The sequence below is a fragment of the Lacerta agilis genome, chromosome 1, assembly GCF_009819535.1.
Source record: "Lacerta agilis isolate rLacAgi1 chromosome 1, rLacAgi1.pri, whole genome shotgun sequence".
In the NCBI taxonomy this organism is placed as follows: Eukaryota; Metazoa; Chordata; class Lepidosauria; order Squamata; family Lacertidae; genus Lacerta; species Lacerta agilis.
In genome coordinates this window covers 43623098-43649032 of record NC_046312.1, presented here as the reverse complement: position 1 = coordinate 43649032, position 25935 = coordinate 43623098, and the positions used below count along the sequence as shown (strand labels likewise).

Below are 25935 nucleotides of genomic sequence, written 5' to 3'. Positions count from 1 at the left end.
TTTTTGTGTGTGCGCGCACAGCTCAATGCCATAGTTATTTTCCAGTTGGCTTTTCCTGAGGATTCTTATTGTGAAATGAAGATTAAAGTAGGAACAAATTCCTCAAGCACAGATTCGTATCTTGGTGCTTCTGCACTTTTTCCAGACTTCTGAGATGCACTGAATCACTGCATTGTGAAGATGGATCCAGCCCTGCACAAGATTTGGGATTGATGTTCCCGTCTTCAAAGGGCAGGAGGGGAAAAGTTCAAAGGTGGACTTTGGTGTAGGCCTGTTTTCAGGTTGCAAAGGAAATGCGATTTGCAAAAATCTCACTGTTTAAACTCCAGGACTTTAATGGAAATGAGAAACAACAGCTGCAATTATAGATCGTTCCAATAATCTCTCTCTCTTGCCTTTTGATGTGCTGCCTGTGGCTAAAATAAAAACTTAGTTGAGAAAGGCCCCGCCCTGGAAATGACTTGTGCAGCCAACGACAGATTGCGTGTTGTTGCTTTTTGTTCAAAGACACTCAGGTTAAAGAGCTGGAGATCATTCAAAGTCTGTCCCTTCCATGTGTGCATGGTTACAACTTCAGCTTCTGAAAGCAAAACAGGAAAGCTGTGGAGGAACTTTTGCAGCGGAAGGGGTTAAATGAAACCCAACTCTCCTTTTCCTGTGCAGTAAAGGATTAGTAACCAAACAGAAGCTAGAGGAGAGAGGTGGTGTTAAAGAGCCACTGATTGAGCTGGAAGACTGAGGACTTGAGTGGTGGTGATCTAAGGTAGCATTGCTGCCTCTTGCAGTCATCTGTGAGCAGAGACACCCAGCCACAGGTAAGTCTTCGTTTTGGATTACTGACTGTTTGGCTCTTTGTCCATGTAGTATCTGGCTTTGGGGCTTTTTTTATCGGAATAATGAAGAAGTTTTGTAAAAGTGACAGGGAAGAAATGACTTAATGTGAGCCTTGTTATTATAAACATCAGATTTCCTGGCAGTAAGAAAGCAGTCTCACATATTAAATTAATGTTAATCCACCCATAGCTTCAGTAATTCAAATATTATCAAATAGCTAAGATGACATTCCCATGTGGGAGGCGGGTAGAATTTGAGCTTCATATATACCGGTACTTGGATTGTCTGCCTTTGGATAATCTTCCCAGTTTCGAGCTGAGAAGGCAGTGTATACATTTAACAGATCTTGCATGTGCAGGAAAGGTGATAAGAGTGCTTTTATTTATATGTCAGAAAGTAAGTTCCAAGTTTTGGAACTATTGTAGCACAAAATCAATTGGTTTCTACACACGCCTCTGTTTAACTATCACTGCTGTGTATATGCTTGGCTGCTTCAAAAAGCAACAGTGGCTGTCCGTGAGCCAGACTGCAGTCCCATGAAAATGTGCAGTTATGCTTCAGTGCCAATGGTGAAATAAGCTAAGCTCAGCAGAAGGTGGACAGCAGTGGGTGGCATTATACAATTGGCACAAACCGTGGTGGCTGGCATGGGCTGATTAAACAATCATGCTGCTACATGCTAAAATGGTTGTGTGAACAATTCCACAGATTTTCTGGAGCTGTTTCAAATACTTGCTTGATCCTGTAGGCAGGATTTCTTGGGAATTTCTTTCTTACTTTTTTTAAAAAAATACTTTGTGTGGGGAAAGGTTTGCAGGATCAGGCATTTCTTATGCGGTTTTCTCCACGTAAAAATCAACAGACTTGTTGGGACAGCCTCCTTTTAAGAGCAGATCAAAAATTCCAGGGTATTAATCAGAGTGCAATAAATCTGACTATTAGAAAATGAAATAAAATAAAAAATAAAAAATTCCTTCCAGTGGAACCCTAGAGACCAACTAAGTTTGTTCTCGGTATGAGCTTTCGTGTGCATGCACACTTCTTCAGATACCAAGAACGGCTACCTACCTGTAACTGTTATTAGAAAATGGTTCAGTTTATTTAACAGCTGCCAGAGAGAGGTAGAAATTCAACAGGTGTAGCTTTTCTCCAGCATGAAGAGGCAGTGCTGGGTTAGTGTTAGTGAGAGCTTCTTCAGGGAGGGATCACCCTAAGGCTTTCAGAGCATGCACTCAACACGAGGAAGATCCCATGTTTATTCTGTGGCATCTCTAGCTCAAAATACTATATATATATATATATATATATATATATATATATATATATATATATATATATATATATATGTTGCTGTGGGAGGGGGTTGTGATTGTTGAGCTGATGCCAGTCACGCTGAACAGATATCAAACAGGTAGGTAGCCGTATTGGTCTGCCATAGTCAAAGCAAAATAAAATAAAAAATTCCTTCCAGTAGCACCTTAGAGACCAACTAAGTTTGTTTTTGGTATGAGCTTTCGTGTGCATGCACACTTCTTCAGAGCAATATAGTAATAATAATGTAGGCATCCTAATCAATTAGTTCCCCAATGTTCAGTAACTATGTCCTGTGACTACAATTATTTTTAGACCTTAAGCAACAACTTAAGCCACTTCTACCCCCTTTACTTGGTTCCACTTCCTCATGGACGATGTTCTTCAAGCCTTCTCTTTATGCTCATGTCCATGTGCCCTACTAATGTCATCCACAGTTAAGTTCCATACACTGGCCTCATCATATCAGCAGATGCTTATTCTCATGCAGTCCCTTATCTGCTGACAAACCTTTTGCCCCATGTCATTAAGAAAGAGCATTGGCCAGACAGTGCACCCCCTTGCAGCTAGACCCTTGTCAACCAGGTGCCTGACATATCTATGGAGACATATGCCGTTCTTCAAGTGAACAGTGGAAGCTGCCTGTTCACTCCAATATACAGAGACGAAGTTCGTACAGCATTGACTTGCCACACCTTTTGATGTCCCTGTGTTGCACATCAAGTTTCCATAGGGGCTTGCATGTATGGGGGGGGTGCATGCCTGTAGGTCCCAGCCAGTACAATCTGTGCACCACAAAATGGAGTGAATAGATTCTGAGGTTGGAGCATGAATCAATTGGTATCTGCATACACAGGCTCCCAGGGAAATCTAATATCCGGTGCAGTATGTGGATGTTAGGGATGGAGCAAGCTACCATGATCACTGATCATTCACTTGTGCTACAAGTGTTTGAACATCTAATAGTTCTACATTAAAGGAATATCATGAAAGGTGATCATACACCAATCCCGCTGCCATTCCCCCCATATTAACCCCCTAGCGCTTCCCCTTCCCACCCCATGCAACTACTAAGCTCCCTTTTCACCTTCTGACAGGGGTGGAGGGTGAGGGTGTGGGCTGACCCGTGTGTCATCCTGAAGGGGGGTGACATTCGGCATAGCCCCCTGCCCACAACTCCCCCAAGCCCAGTGAGCGGCAAAGTGGCAAGCGGCAAAGCAGCTGCTGCAGCTGTCCCTTCCCCCGGCTTGCTGTAGGCTTGGGAGTTGCGGGGGGCACCAAATGTCACCCCCTTCAGCCTGAAGGGGAGGTGACATTCAGCGCTCCCCAGCCCCGGGGAGGATCGCCGCACCGCACCGAGATCGGCCTCTGGGGAGCTCCGCCACTGCCTTCTGTATCCCATTTCTGAAACCGCTTCTCTCTTCTATTCTGCAGCCCCACTTTGCACCCTTGTTTTAACCTTCTCCCCCATACCCATGCTTCCTGCTTCCCCCCTCCTTTTGTGAAAGCCCTCCCCGTGCACAGACCACCCCCCTGGTAATCTCTTGTATTTTCCTTCCCCCACACTGCAACAAGTGTACTAAGAACTTTTTTCAGCTTCTGCCCAGTTATAAAGCCACCACCCCCTCATTTTCTTCAGACCCTTTCATGCCCCTGCTTTCATTTGCAATGCCATGCCCATGCCTCCTACTCCCCCCCTTTGTACTCCCATTTTCACCTTCACTCCCATTTTTTCCTCCACCCACCTTGTTACCTTTCTCAACTCTGCCTTGTGCACAGATCACCCTATTTCCATACCTCTCTCTCTCTCTCCCCCTCCTATTGTGTAGCTCCCTTTGTGCTCACACCCAATGCTGATATATATTACTGTATCTTTCAAGGCGGATGGAGTCTTAAAAACAAGTCTGTAAGCTTCAACTCAGTTGATGGATATGGTAAGAAGGAACTGTAGAATATTTGAGGGCTCCACATCCTGAATCTCTGTCACATGAAGCAGCTGAGGAATGGAATAGGGATAAATTTAAAACAGCCATTCCCCCCCTGCCTTTCAGAGTTTCTTACTTATTGCTGTGCTCAAACACCAAAAGGTGGAGATGAATATTGTGATCTAAAAGAATGGCAGAAACTTGAGTAAAGTACGTAAGGAGTGATTGTTAGTTGTAGTTGTTGCTGTTTTTTTTAACCAGCTGCCTTGTGAGAGAGTTAAAGAATGCAGAGCCCTAAGATATTCAGTTGCATGAAGGTACTTTTCTCAAACCTCTTTCATTTTTTAAAATTGCCATTTCCCTCTCTGTTCCCTCCATCCTTGCTTTACTCAGACTTCTTCCATTGCCCTTCTTGCTTGCATGCCATGGCTACTGTTGTGCAGCCTGCCTTCACTTTTGCTCCCTTGTGCAAATCCAGGATTGTGATGAGGCACTTCAAATCCTCGCAATGGGGGCTGTGTGGTGACAACCTCACTTTTTATGTATATAGGAAGATATACACTGAAGCTTTAACTTCACAGTTCTTATTGTATGTGAACACACCCATTTACGTTTATGTCTGTTAACTTGTTCAAAAAAACACAGTCTCCGTGCAGAGAAAAATTACCTTGTATGGAAGAATACTGCCACTACTTGTTTGTTTCTTTCTGCATGAATTCCAAAGAGAAATGAATCCTAGTTTTGTTAATGCTGTGGTGAAAAGACAGTAATTATTACTTGCAGGGGAAAACGGGTTTTATTTCCAACAACACAGTTATTTTGTTCTGATCGCACAGTCAGTCCCTCCCTCACGTGCTTCCTTTCATGTGCTGCAGTGCCAAGAGAGATCACACAAATGCACACACCCCTGAAATTGTATGTGTTAATGGCTGGGGGAATAGTGTCTGGACTTGCAAGTATACAGAATTAGGTACTTCTTTTCCTCACTATTACTATTATCTCTATGTTAGAGTTAAATCTAACATAATCTTATAGGCTGATGTTCTTCTGTGAAAAACTTCCTTATGTGTACATATATCCTACCCTTGCTCCACGTAGCTAAATGCTGTGAACATGGTTCTCTCCCCCTTCCCCAATTTTGCCTGTGAAGTAGGCTATGCTGAGAGACATTGAGTGGCCCAAGATCATCCATTGAGCATCTTAACTGAGTGAAGATTTGGACCCTGGTCCTAGGTCTGACGCTTCAAGTTCCTTTTGCAGTTGACGCTTGCAAAATACAGCCTCCCTCCTCGCTCCCCAATCAGCTGGTGTGGAGTGGAGAAAGAAATGCTTTGTCAGCCCTGTGCTCACCACTTCTGAAAGCGTAAGGCTAGGAACTCCCCTTGTGCTGTGGTTCCCAAGCACCTGAAAGCCAGGTGAAATCCCACACAAGGGTTTTTGAGTGTCAAAATTTACCCACAGGAAGCAGAAAAGGTTCCCTCCTTCTACTCTAACTACTGGTATGAAATCCACCACACATATTAGAAATATGCTTTGCTTGGAATCTCCTTACTATATCTAAACATCCAAACTAGTTGAGAAGCAGGGCCAACTCTTCTGTTGTGTGGGGGGAGATATTTATCCCTCCAGGGTCTCATTGAGTAGCTAATATGGAATTATGGAAGAAGTGCCAAAGGAAGCCAGGATCCAAGCACCATGTACATGAGTGGATATTGGTTCAGCTTCCGGGATCAGAGGTTGATGGTTGTTCTTACTGACCTCCATCCTTGGCACTGTCTTGCATCCTGCTTTGGAGGATCACCTGACCTCCAGGAGCAGCTGTTCAGAGATGTGTCTGTATGTGTGCAAGGGGTTGCAGTAGAAAGGGGGATAGGAAGGAGCTATTCTGTGCAGGCCCAGAAATGGCTATTTGGGTCCAATACATAATTTTCATTAATAAATAATAAACACCATGAGTGCACACAATTCCTTCCAGAATTGTATAAGCAAAAAAAAAAAAAAAGGTCCTTATTCACCCAAGGATTTTACAACCACGGGGGCTCAGCAGAAATGGATTATAGCACTTCTTTACCATGTGAAAATTAAGTGACAGAGAACAATATTTATGCATTGATCCACTGCCACAGTTCCTGCTTTGTGGATTATAAAATGTTTATGTTATATAATGATCTGCTGCGCTATAGCACAGCATGAGAAAATTAGATTATTTCCTCTATTACCACCACCAACCACCCTAGTCACATGCACCTCTGTCCAGATGCAAGAGGTGACTTAGCACCAAATAACCAAGGACGTTTTGCAGCAGCTGTGAAATCTCCCAACTGGGGAGTGACTCTGACAATATCCCAGAGACAGATGCTGCATCAGGGAAGACCTAGTTTTCAGCTCTCTGTACACTTTAATTCCTGGCTTGATAGCTGTCCTGCCCCAGGAGTTGCAGTCTTGATGACATGTTTTAAATACTATCCGACATCTCTGCTTACTTGAAGCCTTAACATTCAGCATTAAGGCACCATTATGATATTAACATAAATAGATTATAAACTCAAAGCATACAGTCATGTTGAGATAATCTTCTCTTCATTAATTAATGGCAGGGTTTTCCAAAATGTGTTGTAACCAAGATCTAGAATTTCCTCTGGCCTGTTATCTTGAGAGACAAGCACCTGGCTACACAAGGAATTCCAGGATGTTTCAGCCTACATCCTTGCTATCTTGGCACCTTCATGAATCACTGTTTCTTCACAGTTCAGACTTGACATAGGGAGAAGGGTTGTAACTCCATGCTACAGCCACATGTTTTGCCCAGTGAAAGTCCTGAGTTCATCTCCAGGTAGGACTGAGACAGGTCCACATCTGAAACCCTGGGAAACCACTGTCTGTCATTGTCAACAATACTGAGCTAGATGGTTGAAATGGACCAACTTAGTATAGGGAAGCTTCATATGAGTATGAGGGATATATTTTTATTACAATTGTTGTGGAGTGCTAGAGAAGGGGTAGTACCTTTGGTGAGGGAACACGTTGTGCTCCTTCTGGGATAGTTTGCCCACCTTTGGTCCCCATCCTACACTCAGCTCTCACACATGGCTTCCAGTGGTGAGTGGCCACTGCTGCACCAGAGCTCCAGAGCTCGCCTCCTCTGCACACCAAGCACTGCCTTACCTCTGGCGCTCCAGCGCAGCAGTGGCCACTGGACCGTGGCCTGCTGTTTCAGCACAGTATATATATAGAAGAATTTATTAGCATTTTCATAATACAACACAAACCCAGAACCACACCTACAAATACAAAACAATTACAAATACACATAATGCCAGGATTCTTCTTCTTATTTATATACCTAACAAAAAAAAAAATTCTATTTCCGAATCTTGACGTTTGACTCCCCCTGCTTTTTCACCTTCGGTTTTAAATCCATATTTTACTTTCTTAACACCTTTTCTCTATATAAAAAAAATTTAATGTGCTGGCCCCAAGGGTTTGTCCATGAAGCGAGGTCCAAGTCCAGTCCTGGGTCTAGGGGTCCAAAGGAGGTCAGTCCGGCGGGGAGCGAGGCAGGGAGCAGGTCAAGGTCCAAGGCAGGTTCAGGCACAAGGTTGCAGGTTGAGCACACGCTTGCAACTATGTTGCTCACGCAACTTGGGCTGGGTCTGGCTGGCTTTTATCTGGCCCTATGCTTAGGGCCGCCCCGATCCTCTGGAGACTCGCCTCTCCTCCGGGCCTGGAGGCGAGCACTCCTCCTGCAGACACTTAACTCCCTTCGCCTCTCTGCCCTGAGCCTCTGTAGCTCAGGAGAGGCTGGTGGGTTACTGGACCCAGGGGATGCCTCAGCTTCCTCTGAAGAGGCTGGGAGTGGAGCACCTGCAGGCAATGGGTCCTCCCTCCCATCAGGAGCCAGAGCAGACTCTGCTGATGCCTGCACCTGGGGATCCAGCACAGGTGGGGATCCTTCAGGCTCAAGCCCTGGCCCCGGCTCAGCTGGTTCTGGAGGCGGGGAATCCTGTGCAGGCTGGGATCCCTCAGGTTCAGCATCAGAGTCTGACTCCCAGGCCATCACACCATCCCCCCTCCCAGGCCTCCCCCTCAACTGAGGGGCCGGACCAGGCTTGCTGGGGTAAGCTGCATGGAAATCACGGAGGCAGGCAGGTGCGTGGACGTTTTCCACTGGTTCCCATGAACGATCCTCAGGCCCATACCCCTTCCAGTCGATGAGGTATTGGAGCTTCCCCCTGCGGTATCGTGAGTCGAGAATGCGCTCCACCTCGTACTCAGGCTCCCCCTCAACCAAAACTGGCTGCGGTCGTGGATTGTCTGGGTGGAACTCGTCGGGCGGGGCGACTGGACTAAGTAGGGACCGGTGGAATACTGGGTGAACCTTGAGTGATGGAGGTAACTGGAGGCGAAACGCCACCGGTGACACCTGCGCAGTGATGGTGAATGGGCCGGCAAACCGTGCATCCAGCTTTCGTGAGGGCCGAGAAGGATGCAGGTGACGGGTAGAGAGCCACACCCGATCGCCAACATGGAGTTCTGGCCCCTCCTGACGATGTCGGTCAGCTTGGGCCTTGTATGCGTCCTTGGCCTGGCGCAGTTGCTCCATCAATAATTGTTGCTGGGACTGAAGCTCCTGAAGCCAGTCTGTCACTGCGGGGACCGCGGAAGCTGGCAGCACGTCCGGGAACAAACGTGGATGGTAGCCGTAGGAGGCCTGGAACGGGGTCTGCTGGGTGGAGGCGTTCACTGCATTGTTGTAGGCGAACTCCGCCAATGGCAAGTGATCGACCCAGTCATCCTGCTGGAAGCTGCAGTAACACCGGAGGTACTGCTCCAGCACCGCATTTGCCCGTTCCGTCTGGCCATCGGTCTGCGGGTGGTGGGCCGAAGATAGACAGACCTCCGTCCCAAGGGTCTGGTGCAGGGCTCGCCAGAAGTGGGATGTGAACTGGACGCCGCGGTCAGAAACCACACGCTCGGGAAGGCCATGCAGGCGGAAGATGTGCTGCATGTACAGTTGAGCCGTCTCCTTAGCTGTGGGTATGGACGGGCAGGGGGCACAGTGCACCATCTTAGTGAAATGGTCCGTGAAAACCAGGAGGCAGGTACAGTGACGAGATGGGGGCAAGTCTACCACAAAGTCCAGTGAGACCGTGTGCCAGGGACGTGGTGGGACTGGTAATGGCTGGAGCAGACCGGGGGGTCGCCCAGTAGGACCCTTGGCCCGCCGGCAGACATCGCAACCAGCAACATAGCGTGCCACATCAGCCTTCAGGCGGGGCCACCAGAACTCCCGGCTTACCAGATGAGTGGTCCGGTACCGCCCAAAGTGCCCTGCTGCTGGGGCATCGTGGGACATCTGGAGAACCTCAGCCCGCAATGGTCCTGGTGGGATGTATAGACGACCCTGGTGCAGCAGTAGGCCCTGGTGCAGGGCCAGCCCTGGATATCGAGGGCATGACCCGTCAGACAGTTCCCGGAGCCGTTCCTGAGCCCAAGCGTCGACCCGTTGCTGTTCTCGCACCCGAGCCTGCAGTGGCTTGGCCTCCTGAGTGGCCAGGAATGTGGCTGGTGGTAAGATAGTCGTCGGTACTGCCTGCTGTACAGTGTCTGCGACGTCCTCGGGTTTCCGGGACAGGGCATCCGCTTTCCGGTTTTGGGAGCTAGGGATGTAGCGGATCCGGAACTGGAACCGGGAGAAAAACAGCGCCCACCGGATCTGCCTTTGGTTCAACTTGCGGGTGGTCTGGAGGTACTCCAGATTCCGGTGGTCCGTTCTCACTTCCACCGGGTGTCGTGCCCCCTCAAGATGATGGCGCCAGACCTCAAAGGCCACCTTGATGGCCAGTAGTTCCCGCTCCCACACGGTATAGTTACGCTCCGCCGGAAGGAGCTGCCGGGAGTAGTAGGCGCAGGGTAACAGCGGCGCATCGGGTCCGTGTTGCTGAGACAGGATGGCACCGAGAGCCGTACTGGAGGCATCAGTCTCCACCACGAAGGGACGATAGGGATCAGGATGCTGTAAAATCGGCGCCCTCTGGAAACAGGCTTTCAACCCCTGAAATGCCACTTCAGCCTCCTCATCCCAGGAGAAGGGTGTCTTGGGGCGCAGCAGTCGGGTTAATGGGGTGGTGCGATGAGCATAATCTGCAATGAAGGTCCGGTAATAGTTGGCGAACCCTAGGAACCGCTGTAAGTCCTTGCGGTTCCGGGGCGCTGCCCACTCTCGAACCGCAGCCACCTTCCCAGGGTCCATCTGCACCCCGTCAGGGGAGAGTCGGTGTCCAAGGAAGTCCACTGACCGCTGGTGGAACTCGCACTTGCTGAGCTTGGCATACAGGCGGTGCTCCCGCAAGCGCTGCAACACGGACCGAACATGACTCTCGTGACGGGCTGGGTCACGGGAATAAATCAGAATATCATCTAGGTACACCACCACGTATTTGTCTAGCAAGTCCTGGAACACGTGGTTGATGTACCGTTGAAACACGGCGGGTGCGTTGCATAATCCGAACGGCATAACCAGGTATTCAAACTGCCCATACCGGGTCCCGAATGCCGTCTTCCACTCGTCCCCGGCACGGATCCGAATCAAGTTGTAGGCCCCTCGGAGGTCCAGTTTGGTGAACATCTGCGCCCCCTGCACCCGCTCCAGCAATTCTGCAATAAGGGGCAAGGGGTACCGGTCTGGGATGGTGATCTTGTTCAGGGCCCGGTAGTCATGGCAGAGGCGAAGCTCCCCACACTTCTTCTTAACGAAGAGTACAGGAGCGGCAGTGGGTGAGGTAGAGGGCCTAATGAACCCGCGTTCCAGGTTCTTGCGAAGGAAGTCCTGCAAGGCTTCACGCTCTGGCTCCGAAAGAGAATATAGGCGGCTTACAGGCAGGGGCGCCCCAGGCTGGAGGTCTATGCCGCAGTCGAAGGACCGATGAGGTGGCAGCTGGTCTGCTCCCTGTTCCTCGAACACGTCTAAATAGTCCTGGTACACGGCAGGGAGCGTTGACACAGCCTGCCCCATGGGGGCAGCTGCTACTAACTCGGACTGAGCATGGGAACCCGGGTCTGGGAAGCGTACAGTCCGATTGACCCAGTCGATCTGAACATTGTGCGACTCCAGCCAGTCCATCCCAAGCACCAGGGGAAACCGGGGCATGGTGGCAATGTCCAGGGTTCGCACCTCCCGGTGCTGCTGGTAGCACAGGACCAAGGGCTGGGTCTCCCGAGTAACCGCGCCCGAGCGTAGGAGCCGTCCGTCAATTGCCTCCACCTGTACTGGTTCCGGCTTGTTCTGAAGCGGCACCTGATGCTGAGTGGCGAAGGCAGAGTCCATATAGGAGCGGGTTGCCCCCGAATCCACCAGAGCGTGGGTGAGAATCCAGGGCCCACCGGGGGGGTATAGACGCACCGGTATCATGAGGTGTTGCAATTCCACTGGTGAGGGCCCATCATGCGATGCTTGGGGCCCCAGGTAGCCTGGGCCATCGGCTACTGGGGTTGGCCGTTTCACCTGCGGCTGGCGTTTCTCAGGGCAGGTTCGGGCGTAGTGTCCACTCCCACCGCAGTAGAGACACAGGTTCCCCTCCCGACGCCGAGTCTTTTCCGAGGGGGAGAGGCGAGGCCGCGCTGCCCCGAGCTGCATCGGCTCCTCCAATGACTCAGCTCTGGCCACGGAACTGCAGGGAAGCACCGGCGCTGGGAGCCCGGAGTGCCGGCGGCCCCGGGCCTGGCGACGGTCCTCCAACCGATCATCTATCTGCAGACTCCGTTGGATGAGGGCATCCAGAGTGGCAGGGCGATCCAACGTGGCCAGCTGATCCAGTACCTCGTCTGAAAGTCCCTCGAGATACTGGTCCCGCAGTGCAGAGTCGTTCCAGGTCAAGTCCTGCGCCAGTAGCCGAAATTCTGTGGCGTAGATGGCCACTGTGGACTTGCCCTGTTTCAACCGCCGAATTGCCCGATTGGCTTGACTCCCCTTCTGAGGGTTGGCAAACGTGGTTTCCAGAAGATTGCAAAACCCCGTATAGTCTGTCAGCAAGGGGGAGTCTTGCCGGAGCAGCGGCAACGCCCACTTGGCCGCCTGGTCCTTCAGCAAGCTGATCAGGAAGTGCACCTTGGTGCGGTCGTCGGGGAAATCCCGAGCTCGCCCCTGAATATACAGCTTGGCCTGGGCGAGAAACATGGGAAAGCTGGCTGGGGACCCATCAAATTTCTCTGGCAGGGCCACGGGGTACTTGCCAGGAGCTGGGGGGGCGGCCCCAGGAGCCGGTAAGGCATCCAAACGCTGCTGAAGCGCCGTAACCACATTGCTTAGCTGCTGCACGGTGTGGGTCAAGGCCTGGTTCTCCTGGGCCAATGCCACCAGCGCAGCCGCCTGGTCAGCCATGGCTATTAGTTCCTCCCGAACGCACCCCAGCGAAGGGGGAGTGCGGGTGTGGCGTGAGCAAACTGTGCTGGCCCCAAGGGTTTGTCCATGAAGCGAGGTCCAAGTCCAGTCCTGGGTCTAGGGGTCCAAAGGAGGTCAGTCCGGCGGGGAGCGAGGCAGGGAGTGTGGAGAACTAGCCCAATGCCAGGTAGGGGTTAATTTTTTCTGACAGTTAGAACCCTCAGGGGCGGGCTTAGCCTGGGTATAAAACACCCCTCCCAGTGGGCAGTGAGGCAGTTAAGTGCGGGGAGTTAGAGTTGGAGTTGAGCAGTGTGAGTCAAGAGATAGAGCTGGGAGTTTAGAGTCTTAGGTGGATGTTAGCAGAGAGGATAAAGAGATTGTGAAACGCGTTGTTATTGATATTTAGTTTACTATTAGAGGTATTAGGCCGGTAATATTTAGAGGTATTAGGCCGGTATAGGACAACTGTTTTAAGCTTATTGAACAACCTTTTATTTATCAGCAACCACAAGCTTTGTACGCAATAAACATCTTTTTAGTTCACAATATCCTCGTCTGTGGTGAATGAAGTAAGCAGGATCCAGCCAGTAGTCTGAAGGGCAGCTGGGGACTGTTTGTCGTTGGTGCAGCACTCATAGACCGTAAAACGTCCGGGGGTGGGCTGTACAGGGCGAAGGGCCCGCGACATTAAAGTGGTGGCAGCGTCGGGACGAAAGATAGTCTTAAAGTGGTGGTCACATTGAGATCAAAGATCCAAAGTGTTGGCAAGAAGTGCCAAGGTACAAGAAGGATTTAAGGGTGACGCATTGTGTGAAGTGTGAGGCTTAAAGAGGATTTAAGCAAACTTCTGTGAGACTCTACAATCTAGTCAGGAAGGGGATCGCATACACCTGGAAAGGGAGAAGGGGAATTCAGAGAGGAATTACCTGGCCCTAGGGTGTGGTGTGATAGCGCCTAAGACTGTGAGATTGTGAGAGAGTTACAAAGATACTTTGCGTTTGAAACTATTTCAGGCAGAAAGGTTTATAGTGAGAGGTCGGAAAAGTACGCTGGACAAAGTGCACTGAGGTAACTTTAGGCGTGACTTTGGACCTAAACTGTGGAAACTAAGCCTGGAGAAATAGTTTAACTGAAACATCCTTGATTTAAGTACAGAAATAATACCACCAAATAAATAGAAAATGCCACCTAGAAAGACTAAAACAGCTCTTAGGGACTCACAAGTAGAAAGCTCTGAAGAAGAAAATGGGGTTTCCCAAATTGAGGAAACCAGTACTGAAACAGTTAACAAAAATCCTGCTGAGGGGACTAGTTTTAAAGCCTCAGAGGAATTTGAGAAATGGAAACTAGAACAAGAATATAAACTGAAGGAATTAGAAATGAGATTGCAATCTGAGGAAAGAGAAAAAAAATTACAAGCTGAAGCAAAAGAGAGAGAATTAAAATTACAAGCTGAAGCAAAAGAGAGAGAATTAAATATTGAAAGAGAGAGAGAGAGAGAGGCAAGAGAACTACAAGAGAAAGAAATGAAACTGAAAGAGAAAGAAATGACCTTAGCTATTGAGAGAGAAAGAGAACGGGAAGAAAGAGAATATTTACTAGAAATGAAAAGACTTGAATTATCAGCCGTAGAAAATAGAAACAACAACAATAGTTCCACACAAAATCCTAGCAGGGTGGATTTAAAAAGATTCCCTGACTTCAAAGATAAAGACGATCCTGAAGCGTTTATCATTTCTTTTGAGAGGGCTTGCGAAGATTTTGAAGTAAAAGATGAGGAGAAAATGCAAATACTGAGAGCGCGTATTAGTGGAACATTAACAGAGATTTATTCTCAAATGCCATCTGATCAATCTAAAGATTTTGAAGCATTTAAACAGTTGGTTTATGTTAGATTCGGAATTACTGCAGAACAACTGAGACAAAAGTTTAGAACAATAAAAAAAGTGCGTGAGGAAACATTTGCTCAATTAGGAGCTAAAACTACAAATTATTTAAACAAGTGGCTAGAACAGGAGGGTGCCGATTCTGTGGCAAAAATAAAAGAGGTGATCGCATTGGAACAATTTTATGACACGATTAATAGTCATCTGAAGTATTTAATTAAAGAAAGACGCCCTAAAACCATCCTGGAAGCTGCTAATCTGGCAGATGAAATAAATGAAATCCGAGAACACGCTTATGATGCCCCAAAATATAAGGACAAACAGTGGGAAACAAATAAGTTTAAGAGAATGCAACAACCCACAAAGTTTACCACAGAAACTGCCAAGAAAATTTTTCCCGCCAATGCAAATGTTCCCCATAACACGCCTATGACAACGGGGGGGACTGAGGGAAAAGTAAATAAATATAGTGAGGGTAAAAGGCCTGAATTAATCTGTTGGCAATGTGGGAAAAAAGGCCATAGACAACTGGACTGTAGAACTGAAATCAGAACTAGGAGTGCAAATACTATCCCTCAGAAGCAGACATATTGTGTCCAAACTGTGGAGACAGAGCCAACTGCCAACATGGTTGCCACGACAACCGAGGCCCAGTCAGAGGCTGATGAGTTACCAGTGGCCCAAGTTGTGAGGTGCTATATAATTCAACAAGATGACATGCTATTACACAAAACAGGAGAAGAAATTTGGGTGAATGGTAAACAATATAAAGGCTTAAAAGACACAGGGTCTCAGATTAGTATTGTACATCCTGATTTATTAAAGCCAGAAGACTTTATTAAAGACAAAACAATCGGTTTAAAAGGAATATCAAAACAGCCAGAAATCTTGCCAGTCGCATTAGTTAATCTGACATATAAACAATGGTCTGGAAAATGGCAAGTAGCAGTTTCACCAGAAATCCCCGCTCCAATGTTAATCGGGTGGGATTTACTTGACCATGTACAGAGTGCATTTGTAATAACTAGGGCACAAAAACTGCGACAGTTACCTCAGGAGGAAAGGCCTGATACAATTGCTGAACTGACACAAGATACAAGTATAATGCCAGTTACAAATAGTCAAGCAGCTAGTTTTGCAGCCAAGCAGAAACTAGATACAGATTTACAGAAATATTTTCAAGCCACAGCCGTGAATACAGTATTAACCCCTGAAAGCCCGGAGCGGTTTATAGTCAACAATGGGTTGCTATACAGGGAGATTCTTTTAAAGCCTAATAGAGGGGGTAATGAGATCCACAGGCAACTGATAGTACCTACTGAATTCAGAACCAAGATAATACAACATGCACATGGCAGTATCTTTGGAGGTCACTTGGGAATCACCAGAACCAAACAAAGGGTGTCCCAAAATTTCTTTTGGCCTGGGATGGGCAAGCAAATAAAGTTATTTTGTCGAACGTGCCATACTTGCCAATTACAAGGACATGGGCAAGATAAAACGAAAGCACAATTATGCCCCTTGCCTATAATTTCCCAACCCTTCCAACGCTTAGCAATAGATATTATTGGACCACTGCCAAAAGCCAGTCGCAGGGGACATCATTATTTATTGACTATTGTGGATTTTGCGACTAGGTATCCGGAAGCGATTCCATTACGAAACATAGAGACTGAAACAGTGGCTTCAGCTCTAATAAGTTATATGTGTCGGCTAGGGTTTGCAGAACAGATCGTGACAGACCTTGGAGCCTCATTTACCTCTAAACTGATGCAGCGTTTGTGGGAGAGGTGTGGGATAAAACATATCACCAGTACCGCTTATCACCCTCAGACGAACGGCTTGGCAGAACGTTTTAATGGAAGCCTGATAAGAATGCTGAGGGCATATGTAACGGAACATCCTCACGATTGGGATGACAATATACAAGCCTTATTATATGCTTATAGATCCATACCCCAGGAAAGCACGGGTTTTAGTCCCTTTGAATTATTGTTTGGGAGAAAAGTCAAGGGTCCCCTAGATTTATTAAGATTTAATTGGGAAGGACGGCCGGTTGGAGATTCGGAGAATGTAGTTGATTACCTATTTAAATTGCAAAACACTCTCAAACGATCACTAGAACTGGCAGGAGAACATTGCAAGGTTGCTCAGCACAAACAGAAAGTTTGGTATGACAAAAAGGCACGTGTGAGATCTTTTGAGCCAGGACAGGATATTTTATTAATCAGACCAGTAAAAGGGAATAAGTTACAACTGACCTGGGAAGGTCCTTTTAAAATCATTTCAAAAATGAATGATGTAAACTATATAATTCAATACGGTGAAGGCAGGCGGGTCGTGCATGTGAACATGATAAAGCCTTATTATAAAGCAGAAGGGTGGTCATTATTTGCTATTAAAGAAGATCCCCAAGACATGCCAATACCTTGTTGGGAAAGGGAGAAGAAACCCTGTCCAATAACTGACATTAAGTTGGACCCCCAACTAACGCAGTCCCAACAAGAAGATGTAAAACAAATTTTGACACACTATGCACCCACGTTCAGCAATAAACCAGGTATTGCTAAAGGGGTAATGCATCAGATTGATACGGGCGATGCCAAACCCATTGCATTGGCTCCGTACAGGATTACAGGCCATTATATAAAGACTGTAACCGAGGAAGTTCAGGAGATGTTAAAAGCAGGCATTATTGTTCCTTCGAGCAGTGCATGGGCAGCCCCTGTTCTTTTATTAGATAAGCCCGATGGAACTATAAGATTTTGTCTGGATTTTCGCCGTCTTAACCATGTGACAAAATCAGATGCCTATCCTATGCCTAGGCTCGACAATTTAATCGAGAAAATTGGATGCTGTAAATACATATCTAGTTTGGACTTAACAAAAGGATACTATCAGATTCCAATGCACCCAAAAGATAGGGAAAAGACCGCTTTCAGAAGTCCTATCGGTTTATATGAATTTACAGTCATGGCGTTCGGTCTAAAAAACGCACCAGCCACTTTCCAACGCCTCATGGATAAAGTTTTAAATGGGTTATATGACTTTACAATTGCGTATCTTGACGATATCGCCATATTTAGTAAAACTTGGGAGGAGCATAAAGGGCACTTAAAAATAGTGCTACAAAGAATCCAAGAGGCAGGCCTAACCATCAAGGCGGCAAAATGTCACATTGGGGGCAGTTCTATCAAATATTTGGGTCATATGATTGGGGATGGGCAGATTAAACCCTTATCTGCAAAAGTAGAAGCCATCGCGACCTGGCCGAAACCCACAACCAAGAAGAAAGTGAGGGCATTCTTGGGACTGGTGGGGTATTATCGTAAATTCATCCCCAAATTTAGTGAAATAGCTGCTCCTTTGTCTAGTCTGACAGGGAAAAAAATAACAGACCCCATCACGTGGACAGCAGCCTGTCAAACTGCTTTTGACAAGCTGAAGAACGCACTGATATCCCAACCAATACTAGCTACACCTGATTTTGGCAAGCCATTTACGGTCTACACTGACGCGTCTAATGATGGACTTGGCGCTGTGTTATGCCAGCCGGGAGCTGAGGACGAACTACATCCGGTCGTCTACCTCAGCAAAAAGTTGTTGCCTCGGGAGAAACATCTGTCGACGATCGAGAAAGAGTGTTTGGCCATCATCTGGGCTCTGCAACGTTTAAAGCCGTATCTGTGGGGACGAACATTTGAACTTTGTACGGATCACTCACCGCTGATCTGGCTACGATCCATGAAGACCAACAGCAAGTTAATGAGGTGGGCATTAATCTTGCAAGACTTTGATTTCACCATCAAATCAGTAAAAGGAACCCTGAACATTGTGGCTGATGCGTTGTCTCGAAAACCAGGGAGCCACGGCTGATCCGAAGACAAGACATCACCACAACGATATTGCATGTCACTGGTACTATGTAATATTGCATGTATATAATGTTCACAACCATATGTACTTTTACTGAAGATGTAACTGTTTATGTTATAGATAGGTAATATAGGTAAGAGTTATAAAATGTATTGTTTATGTTAATGTTTAAAAATGTTGTTTGTATCAGAGGGATACTTTGGCTAGTAACTCCTCTGATACAAACCTAAAAAGGAGGGAGGTATGTGGAGAACTAGCCCAATGCCAGGTAGGGGTTAATTTTTTCTGACAGTTAGAACCCTCAGGGGCGGGCTTAGCCTGGGTATAAAACACCCCTCCCAGTGGGCAGTGAGGCAGTTAAGTGCGGGGAGTTAGAGTTGGAGTTGAGCAGTGTGAGTCAAGAGATAGAGCTGGGAGTTTAGAGTCTTAGGTGGATGTTAGCAGAGAGGATAAAGAGATTGTGAAACGCGTTGTTATTGATATTTAGTTTACTATTAGAGGTATTAGGCCGGTAATATTTAGAGGTATTAGGCCGGTATAGGACAACTGTTTTAAGCTTATTGAACAACCTTTTATTTATCAGCAACCACAAGCTTTGTACGCAATAAACATCTTTTTAGTTCACAATATCCTCGTCTGTGGTGAATGAAGTAAGCAGGATCCAGCCAGTAGTCTGAAGGGCAGCTGGGGACTGTTTGTCGTTGGTGCAGCACTCATAGACCGTAAAACGTCCGGGGGTGGGCTGTACAGGGCGAAGGGCCCGCGACAGGGAGCAGGTCAAGGTCCAAGGCAGGTTCAGGCACAAGGTTGCAGGTTGAGCACACGCTTGCAACTATGTTGCTCACGCAACTTGGGCTGGGTCTGGCTGGCTTTTATCTGGCCCTATGCTTAGGGCCGCCCCGATCCTCTGGAGACTCGCCTCTCCTCCGGGCCTGGAGGCGAGCACTCCTCCTGCAGACACTTAACTCCCTTCGCCTCTCTGCCCTGAGCCTCTGTAGCTCAGGAGAGGCTGGTGGGTTACTGGACCCAGGGGATGCCTCAGCTTCCTCTGAAGAGGCTGGGAGTGGAGCACCTGCAGGCAATGGGTCCTCCCTCCCATCAGGAGCCAGAGCAGACTCTGCTGATGCCTGCACCTGGGGATCCAGCACAGGTGGGGATCCTTCAGGCTCAAGCCCTGGCCCCGGCTCAGCTGGTTCTGGAGGCGGGGAATCCTGTGCAGGCTGGGATCCCTCAGGTTCAGCATCAGAGTCTGACTCCCAGGCCATCACATTTAACTTAAATTAAAGATAACACAATTGTCTTCGTCATCCTATTATGTCATAAATCTTAACAGAATATTCTTATAAAAACTAAACTTATTTCTTCTGTCCATTATCATGCTGCTTTAACTTAAAATCCAATATCCCCTTACTTATTCAAAATAGACTTATTCTTAACAAGCTTCACTCTCCGGTTTCAGATACCATAGCAAACCATTTGGGTTTTACATTTAGTGCTTCATCCCACCCCCCCTCTGTCCATTGTCTTTCTCTGTCTTTCGCCGGAACCAATCCTCGAGATGTCTTCTTTTACCAAGTGTCCACAGATCCAGGCAGTATTCACAACAGACCTTGCATCGAGTTTCAGGGTACACATCACATCTTTTCTAGGCTCCTCCGTTTCTTTGTACCATAGTTCTTCTTCTTGTAGATATCTTAATTCCATGTCCCTTGCCCCCGAGCTCCCACCTCGGGGTCTGGATATTGTAAATTTTCCCGTTCCGGGGCTGCCACCCCCAGAAAACGGTTCCTTTTCCCGGAGTCGCCCAGCCATTTCAGACCATCCTTGAAGTACCCCTTCTAACTCTTTGCCAAGGTTTGCTTCCATTGTGTAAAACTTTTGAAAAGCCTCCTCTGTGGGAAGTAAATTCTTTTTATTTATAATCCCACTCAAGACTTGCAATTTCCGATTAAGCAGTTCCAGCCTCAAGACAGCAAACATTTCTTCCTCCTTTAGACCAGAGTTCAAAACAAGTTCAAACACAAAGTCCAGCATTTTGGAGGAGAGGGTGAGTGTCAAATTTCAGTTCCTGTCTCTTCCTTCCTTTGTTTCAATTGTTTCCCACGTCAGTCCAAATTTCCCATCGCCATTTTTTCTGAAGCCAGAGTGTAAAGATCAAAACTTTAAAAGGAGATATTTTCTGCCCACTTAATCCCCAAAGGGAAATCTCAGCAGTCTCAGTTTCCAAATTCCAAATACTTTGTATCCATTATTGTAGCAGCAGTCACTCAAACTGGTTATTTTCTTTCTTTCCCGAAGGGAGGAAGGCAGGCTCCCTTTCCTCTTCCCCCCGGATCGTTCCAAAGATATAAAAGTCAATCAAAGTCAGTCAAATACTCACGACCACCGGGTTCTTTCACTTCGCTAAAGACAGGTAGAACTTAGACGCTCATCACAGGCTTTGCCGCCGCATTTACATCCCGGTTGGGGCATGTCCCCTATAGCCCGGCTCCGTCGTCCCTTCACCCCCACTCCCCCTTTACAGGGGGAGCGAGGGAAGGGTTCGGAGCCACAACGGGCACAGCCGGGGAGCCCAGGGTGCGGGACGCTCTTCCCGCACCCCACCGGAGCCCCGCTTTGCGGTAGCGGGGCTCCAAACCCCCGGGATGGACTGGGCGCTTCGCAGCCGAAGCAGCCCACGACCACCCGCAATGGCGTCGCCGCCGGAAGTCCAGCACAGTATATTTTAAATACAGATCTCTCTTCTGCTCAGTGATCTGTTTATCTCTAACATCTTTCATCAATTAAATGTCCTGGTCTGCCAAGAGGTAACAAACAGGCAGTTCCAATCTATCTTTCCCCCTCACGTCATCTTTTTGCACCTCTCAGACATGTAAATTTCCTAAATGGAGGCAACTTTACTAAATGGATTTGTTATTTATGATGTTGTTGATTTTGCTGCATTTTCCACAGAAAGGGATGTCCAAGCATTGCAATGATCCCATTTGTTACTTTTGGTGTGATAATTCTGCACTGCTGTTTTTATTCTTTGAGTTGTGTCCGAGTAAATCATATTCACAGCAGACCCACTTAATTCAACATACCTAAGTGAATCACGTCCATTGATTTCAATGTGCTTGTTCTGAGCATGACTTGGACAGATGCCACTCTGTAAGAGACAGTGTGGCTAGAGTGTTGTAGTTATTATTATTATTATTATTATTATTATTATTATTATTATTATTATTTATACCCCACCCATCTGGCTGGGTTTCCCCAGCCACTCTGGATGGCTCCCAACAGATTAAAAACAGAATAAAACATCAAACATTAAAGACTTCCCTAAATAGGGCTGCCTTCAGATGTCTTCTAAAAGTCAGATAGTTGTTTATTTCCTTGACATCTGATGGGAGGGCGTTCTACAGGGTGGGTGCCGCCACCGAGAAGGCTCTCTGCCTGGTTCCCTGTAACCTCACATCTCGCAGTGAGGGAACCACCAGAAGGCCCTCGGAGCTGGACCTCAGTGTCCAGACAGAACGATGGGGGTGGAGATGCTCCTTCAGGTATACTATGACCTGGGAGACCAGGGTTCAAGTTGCTCATTCTCAGCCTAACCAATCTCACAGGGTTAAAATGGAGAAGAAGAGGAAATAAGTACACTTGAGCTCCTTAGAGGAAAGGAGAGATTTCAAAGTATTAAATAAAGTAAATGATTATTATGCTGTTTTTCTTTTTAAAAATTGTCTCTTATGAGAAAAGAGCCTTTTTGGTGGTGATTCAGCTATGGAACATTCTCCCCTTATCAGTTTGCCTGGTGTCCACTTGATGACCTTTGGCTGCTTGGTAAAATGGTTTTCTCTCCCTCCTCTTCATGCCTTTAATGATTTTTACACTGACTTTTAGGTGGTTCTCGAGGAGCTGACTTGAAGAGTGTTTTTGCTGCTTTAATCACATGTTGCAAGATGCTTTGAAAATATTTTATTGAAGTGTGAGGTAAAAACCAGGACATGTGCCAAGGCCTATACCCTAGCGAGGGCCTCACTGGAGCCCCTCGGTCTATCTGCTGTTCCTCCTCCTTACTGTCCTTGGCTGTCCACCTGAGTTTTTCAAGCATGTGAGCAGAAACAGGAGCGGGAGCACTAGATTTACTCTGCTGATATGTCTATACAGCACCACCCATGTCATCCCTTCCTGGTAAACGGCAGTTACTCTGCTGCTGGAAGGCTATTGCTGTGGCTCCACCCTCCCAGGCGAGGCATTCCTGGCAACAACCTCAGTTTGTCTTGCCCTCTCCTTGGTAGCCAAGCATACTGACCTCAGAGGAAGAGTACAGATGAAGAACCAATGTTGACAGTGATGAGGTCCTGCTAGGGACTTTCTGTCCCTTCTCCCCCAGTAACTTAGAGCCAACCCTGTTTAAAACAAAACAAAACAAAACAAAACAAAACAAAACAATTTAGCTAACACAAATTTTGTCTTCTGAGATGAGTAACTCTGTTTTCACCCCCACAGGACATGATGACATTTGTGTTCCTACTGCTTATACTAACAGTGATGCCTTCTTCCACGTTGGCGGTAAGTATTCAGATGTTCTTGTGAGTGGCTGGTTCTGGAGCTCGAGTCAGGTAACGGAGCAAAAGTAATAAACCATGCTAGGAAGATCAGCACGTGAGTGCCATTTATGCAACTTTGTTGGTAGATGAAAAATTACAAATTATCTACAGATTAAAAGATAATAATGCTACCAACATCTACTAGTCATTATGGCTATATGCTCTCTCCACAATCAGAAGTAGCATACCTCAAGTTGCTTGGGAAGAATAATGGGGGACAGCTATTGTCTGTGTGGACTTCTTGTGGGCTTACCATAGGCATCTGGTTGACCACTGTGGAAAACAGGAAGCAGTCCTATTTAGACTTTTCATCTGATCCAGCAGGGCTGATTTTAATCTTAATTGTTTAAACAACCATAATTGTTGTAGAAATTGTAGTGGTTTCAGATCAGTGAGTGGGAATTAAGAGAGTCAACAATGTGCTGGAACCTGCCCATTGGAAGTTGGTGGGAGGTCCATCACCAACGTCAAAGAAAGTAGAATGTAATGTATTTCTGAGAAGAGACTGTGTTCCCATAGATATACTGCCATCTTTACACAAAATGTGTTTTGATAGCTTCAAAAATCATTCCTTCTTCATGCCCTACTTTTTTAGGTTTTTAAGAAATGTTGGACATGATACAGCCCAGGTTAAGCATGGTGGTCTTAAAACTCTCTAATTTGAATAAGGGTGATGCTAAAGTACAGTACTTAACTCTGCAACATGACCAATTATATGTATCGCCTTGCAGGACCAGGCATCATGCTCCCCATACCCCAACCCATATAATGGGCAAGGGGCGGATCCAAGGGAAGCCCACCATTGGCTCCACCCCCTGGCACAGCCTAAGTCCCAGCCTGCATCCCCATTTGCCAAAGCAGGGTGCAGGCTAGGATCTGGTTCCTGATAGGCTCACGTACAGGTGTGTGTGTGTTCTCCCCCCCCCCATCAGGAAGGGCACAACAGTTCCAGTTCCCATGTCGGTGCCCCAGTGAAGCCTCTGCCGTGCCGCAGTGTCACTACACCAGGAGGGATGAGAGGACTTATGACTGTTTTTTGGCCCCATTTCAGCCTCAAATATGGATTAGTTCTAATTGAGCTGTTGGGGTTGGACAATTTCAGACTGCTGGTGGGGGGACTTAAATGATTGAATGCTCTTTCTTAAAACACACACAGAGAGAATTAGATGTCCCCCCCACCACCCAAATGCCAATTGCTCTTTACCTTTGCCCCAGAATAAATACCAAATTCTGCATCAGTGCATAGTACATGCATTGTACTATGGCACCAGAGTTTGCCTTCAAAGACATCCGGTTAGCATAATCTGGACTCCCTGGTTTCTGGATGGGAACCAGAGCAAAAACTGATGCGGTACTGGCTCTTATTTCTGCCGTTAGCTGTTGGCAAAAGAATTATAATTTTTTAAAAACAAGTTTATTGTATATGTATATTTGAGTGCATTGCAGCGCCAACATTTATCAGCTTAGATTACCTTTACTTTTTAGGTATTGACTATTCTGCATCTGACATTTGAAGATTAATACACTGCTATTTAGTATGCTACTTTGTATTCCTGTTTCATCTTCTGTTTCATCTTCTGCTGTCAGTACTTTATTTATCTTCCCTTGCCCAGGAGGTTCCTGTTTTGTACAAGTGCATTTCCTTGATAACTGTGGAGTTATTATGCATGTTAAATATACTTATCCCATTTCACCTTGAAAGCTTTTTACAAACAAGCTGTCTCACTGAGGCAATGAATCAGGAGTTACAGAAATGATTACAAGAAATGATTTATTCCTTCATGGGCTAAGTGCTTTGAGCCTTCCCTGCACAGGACACACATGTTGACTCTATTTTAATATTGTAATAGGTGAGCTTGTATCCCACCTGCATATCTCTTGATATAAAGATTGGATATGCTGTGTTACTGAGCATCTGGCGCGCCTCTTTGCACAGTCTCATAAATATTCTCCAAGGGTTATTAGCATTTGTTTGTTTGTTTGTTTTCCTGGTACTGTTTTCCTGTACTAAGTCTTCACTGGTCCAGACAACCTTTCATATTGTTTAAGACTGGAATTGGACAGGAGAGGGTAAATGGTCAGGGCACTACTGAAGACTGCTTTCGTAGTCCTGACAGAGTTGCCAAGCACCTTCCTTTTGTTCTCATTAGCTCTCCTTCTGAAATACCTGAAAGAGGGGTATATTGGAGAGTGAGATTCTTACTCTCTCTTCTAAACATAATTGTGATCTCCAAGCACATTAAAGCTTGGTTAGATTTACATCTGCCACCATCCACCTTTGAATAAATGTTCCTCACAAAAATCCTTAGGTTAGAATAAATCACAGATACTCAGCATTGCAAATAAATAAGTTTATGTTTTACTCACAGAGTTTCCAGAAGTTACTTCAGACAGGTTTTTATCCATATCGGCAGTAAAACAAAAATGAAAAAAAGTTTCCAAATGGTTTATAAAGAAAATAACTATGTTTCCTTACAAAAAAAAGAACATGTAATCTTCAGACTAGCAAAGATCTAGGCTTTAACACCTCCCTTTGGGAAAGATTGAGTTCACTTAGTTTTTCTTGTACAGTACAGTAGTGGCACTGTGGGTTAAACAACAGAGCTTAGGGCTTGCTGATCAGAAGGTTGGCGGTTCGAATCCCCGCAACAGGGTGAGCTCCCATTGCTCAGTTCCAGCTCTTGCCCACCTAGCAGTTTGAAAGCACGTCAAAGTGCAAGTAGATAAATAGGTACCACTCCAGCGGGAAGGTAAACGGCATTTCTGTGCGCTGCTCTGGTTCACCAGAAGCTGCTTAGTCATGCTGGCCACATGACCCAGAAGCTGTACGCTGGCTCCCTCTGCCAGTAACACAAGATGAGCGCCGCAACCCCAGAGTCGGCCACGACTGGACCTAATGGTCAGGGGTCCCTTTACCTTTACCTTACAGTAGTTGGGAGCCATAGCCACATGGCTCCTTGCTTGTTCCAAGAAGCATGAAGAGAAGGAAAAGGGGCAGAGCATGCTAAGCCACACCCACTGGCAACCTGAGCTCAGGTTAACCTTTTCATGTGTGCAAGTGTGAGTCAGTGACTGCATACAACATATATATTGTCCCCTTCCCTACCCGTGGGGATGTTGCCATCTGGGTA

The 25935-nt window shown here is 46.8% G+C and overlaps 1 protein-coding gene across 2 annotated transcripts in view; it reads left to right on the top strand.

The window, feature by feature from the left end:
* The first annotated feature begins 267 nt into the window (after positions 1 to 267).
* Positions 268 to 25935, top strand: part of PAPLN (papilin, proteoglycan like sulfated glycoprotein) — a 67780-nt gene continuing 42112 nt past the window's right edge. The window contains exons 1-2 of one of the 2 annotated variants that reach the window (XM_033146291.1): positions 268 to 815; positions 22704 to 22766. In XM_033146291.1, coding sequence (XP_033002182.1) covers positions 22707 to 22766 — 60 coding nt within the window. In that variant the 5' untranslated portion in view covers positions 268 to 815; positions 22704 to 22706. The remainder of the gene's footprint in view (positions 816 to 22703; positions 22767 to 25935) is intronic. The other variant, XM_033146298.1, reaches the window with a different exon arrangement.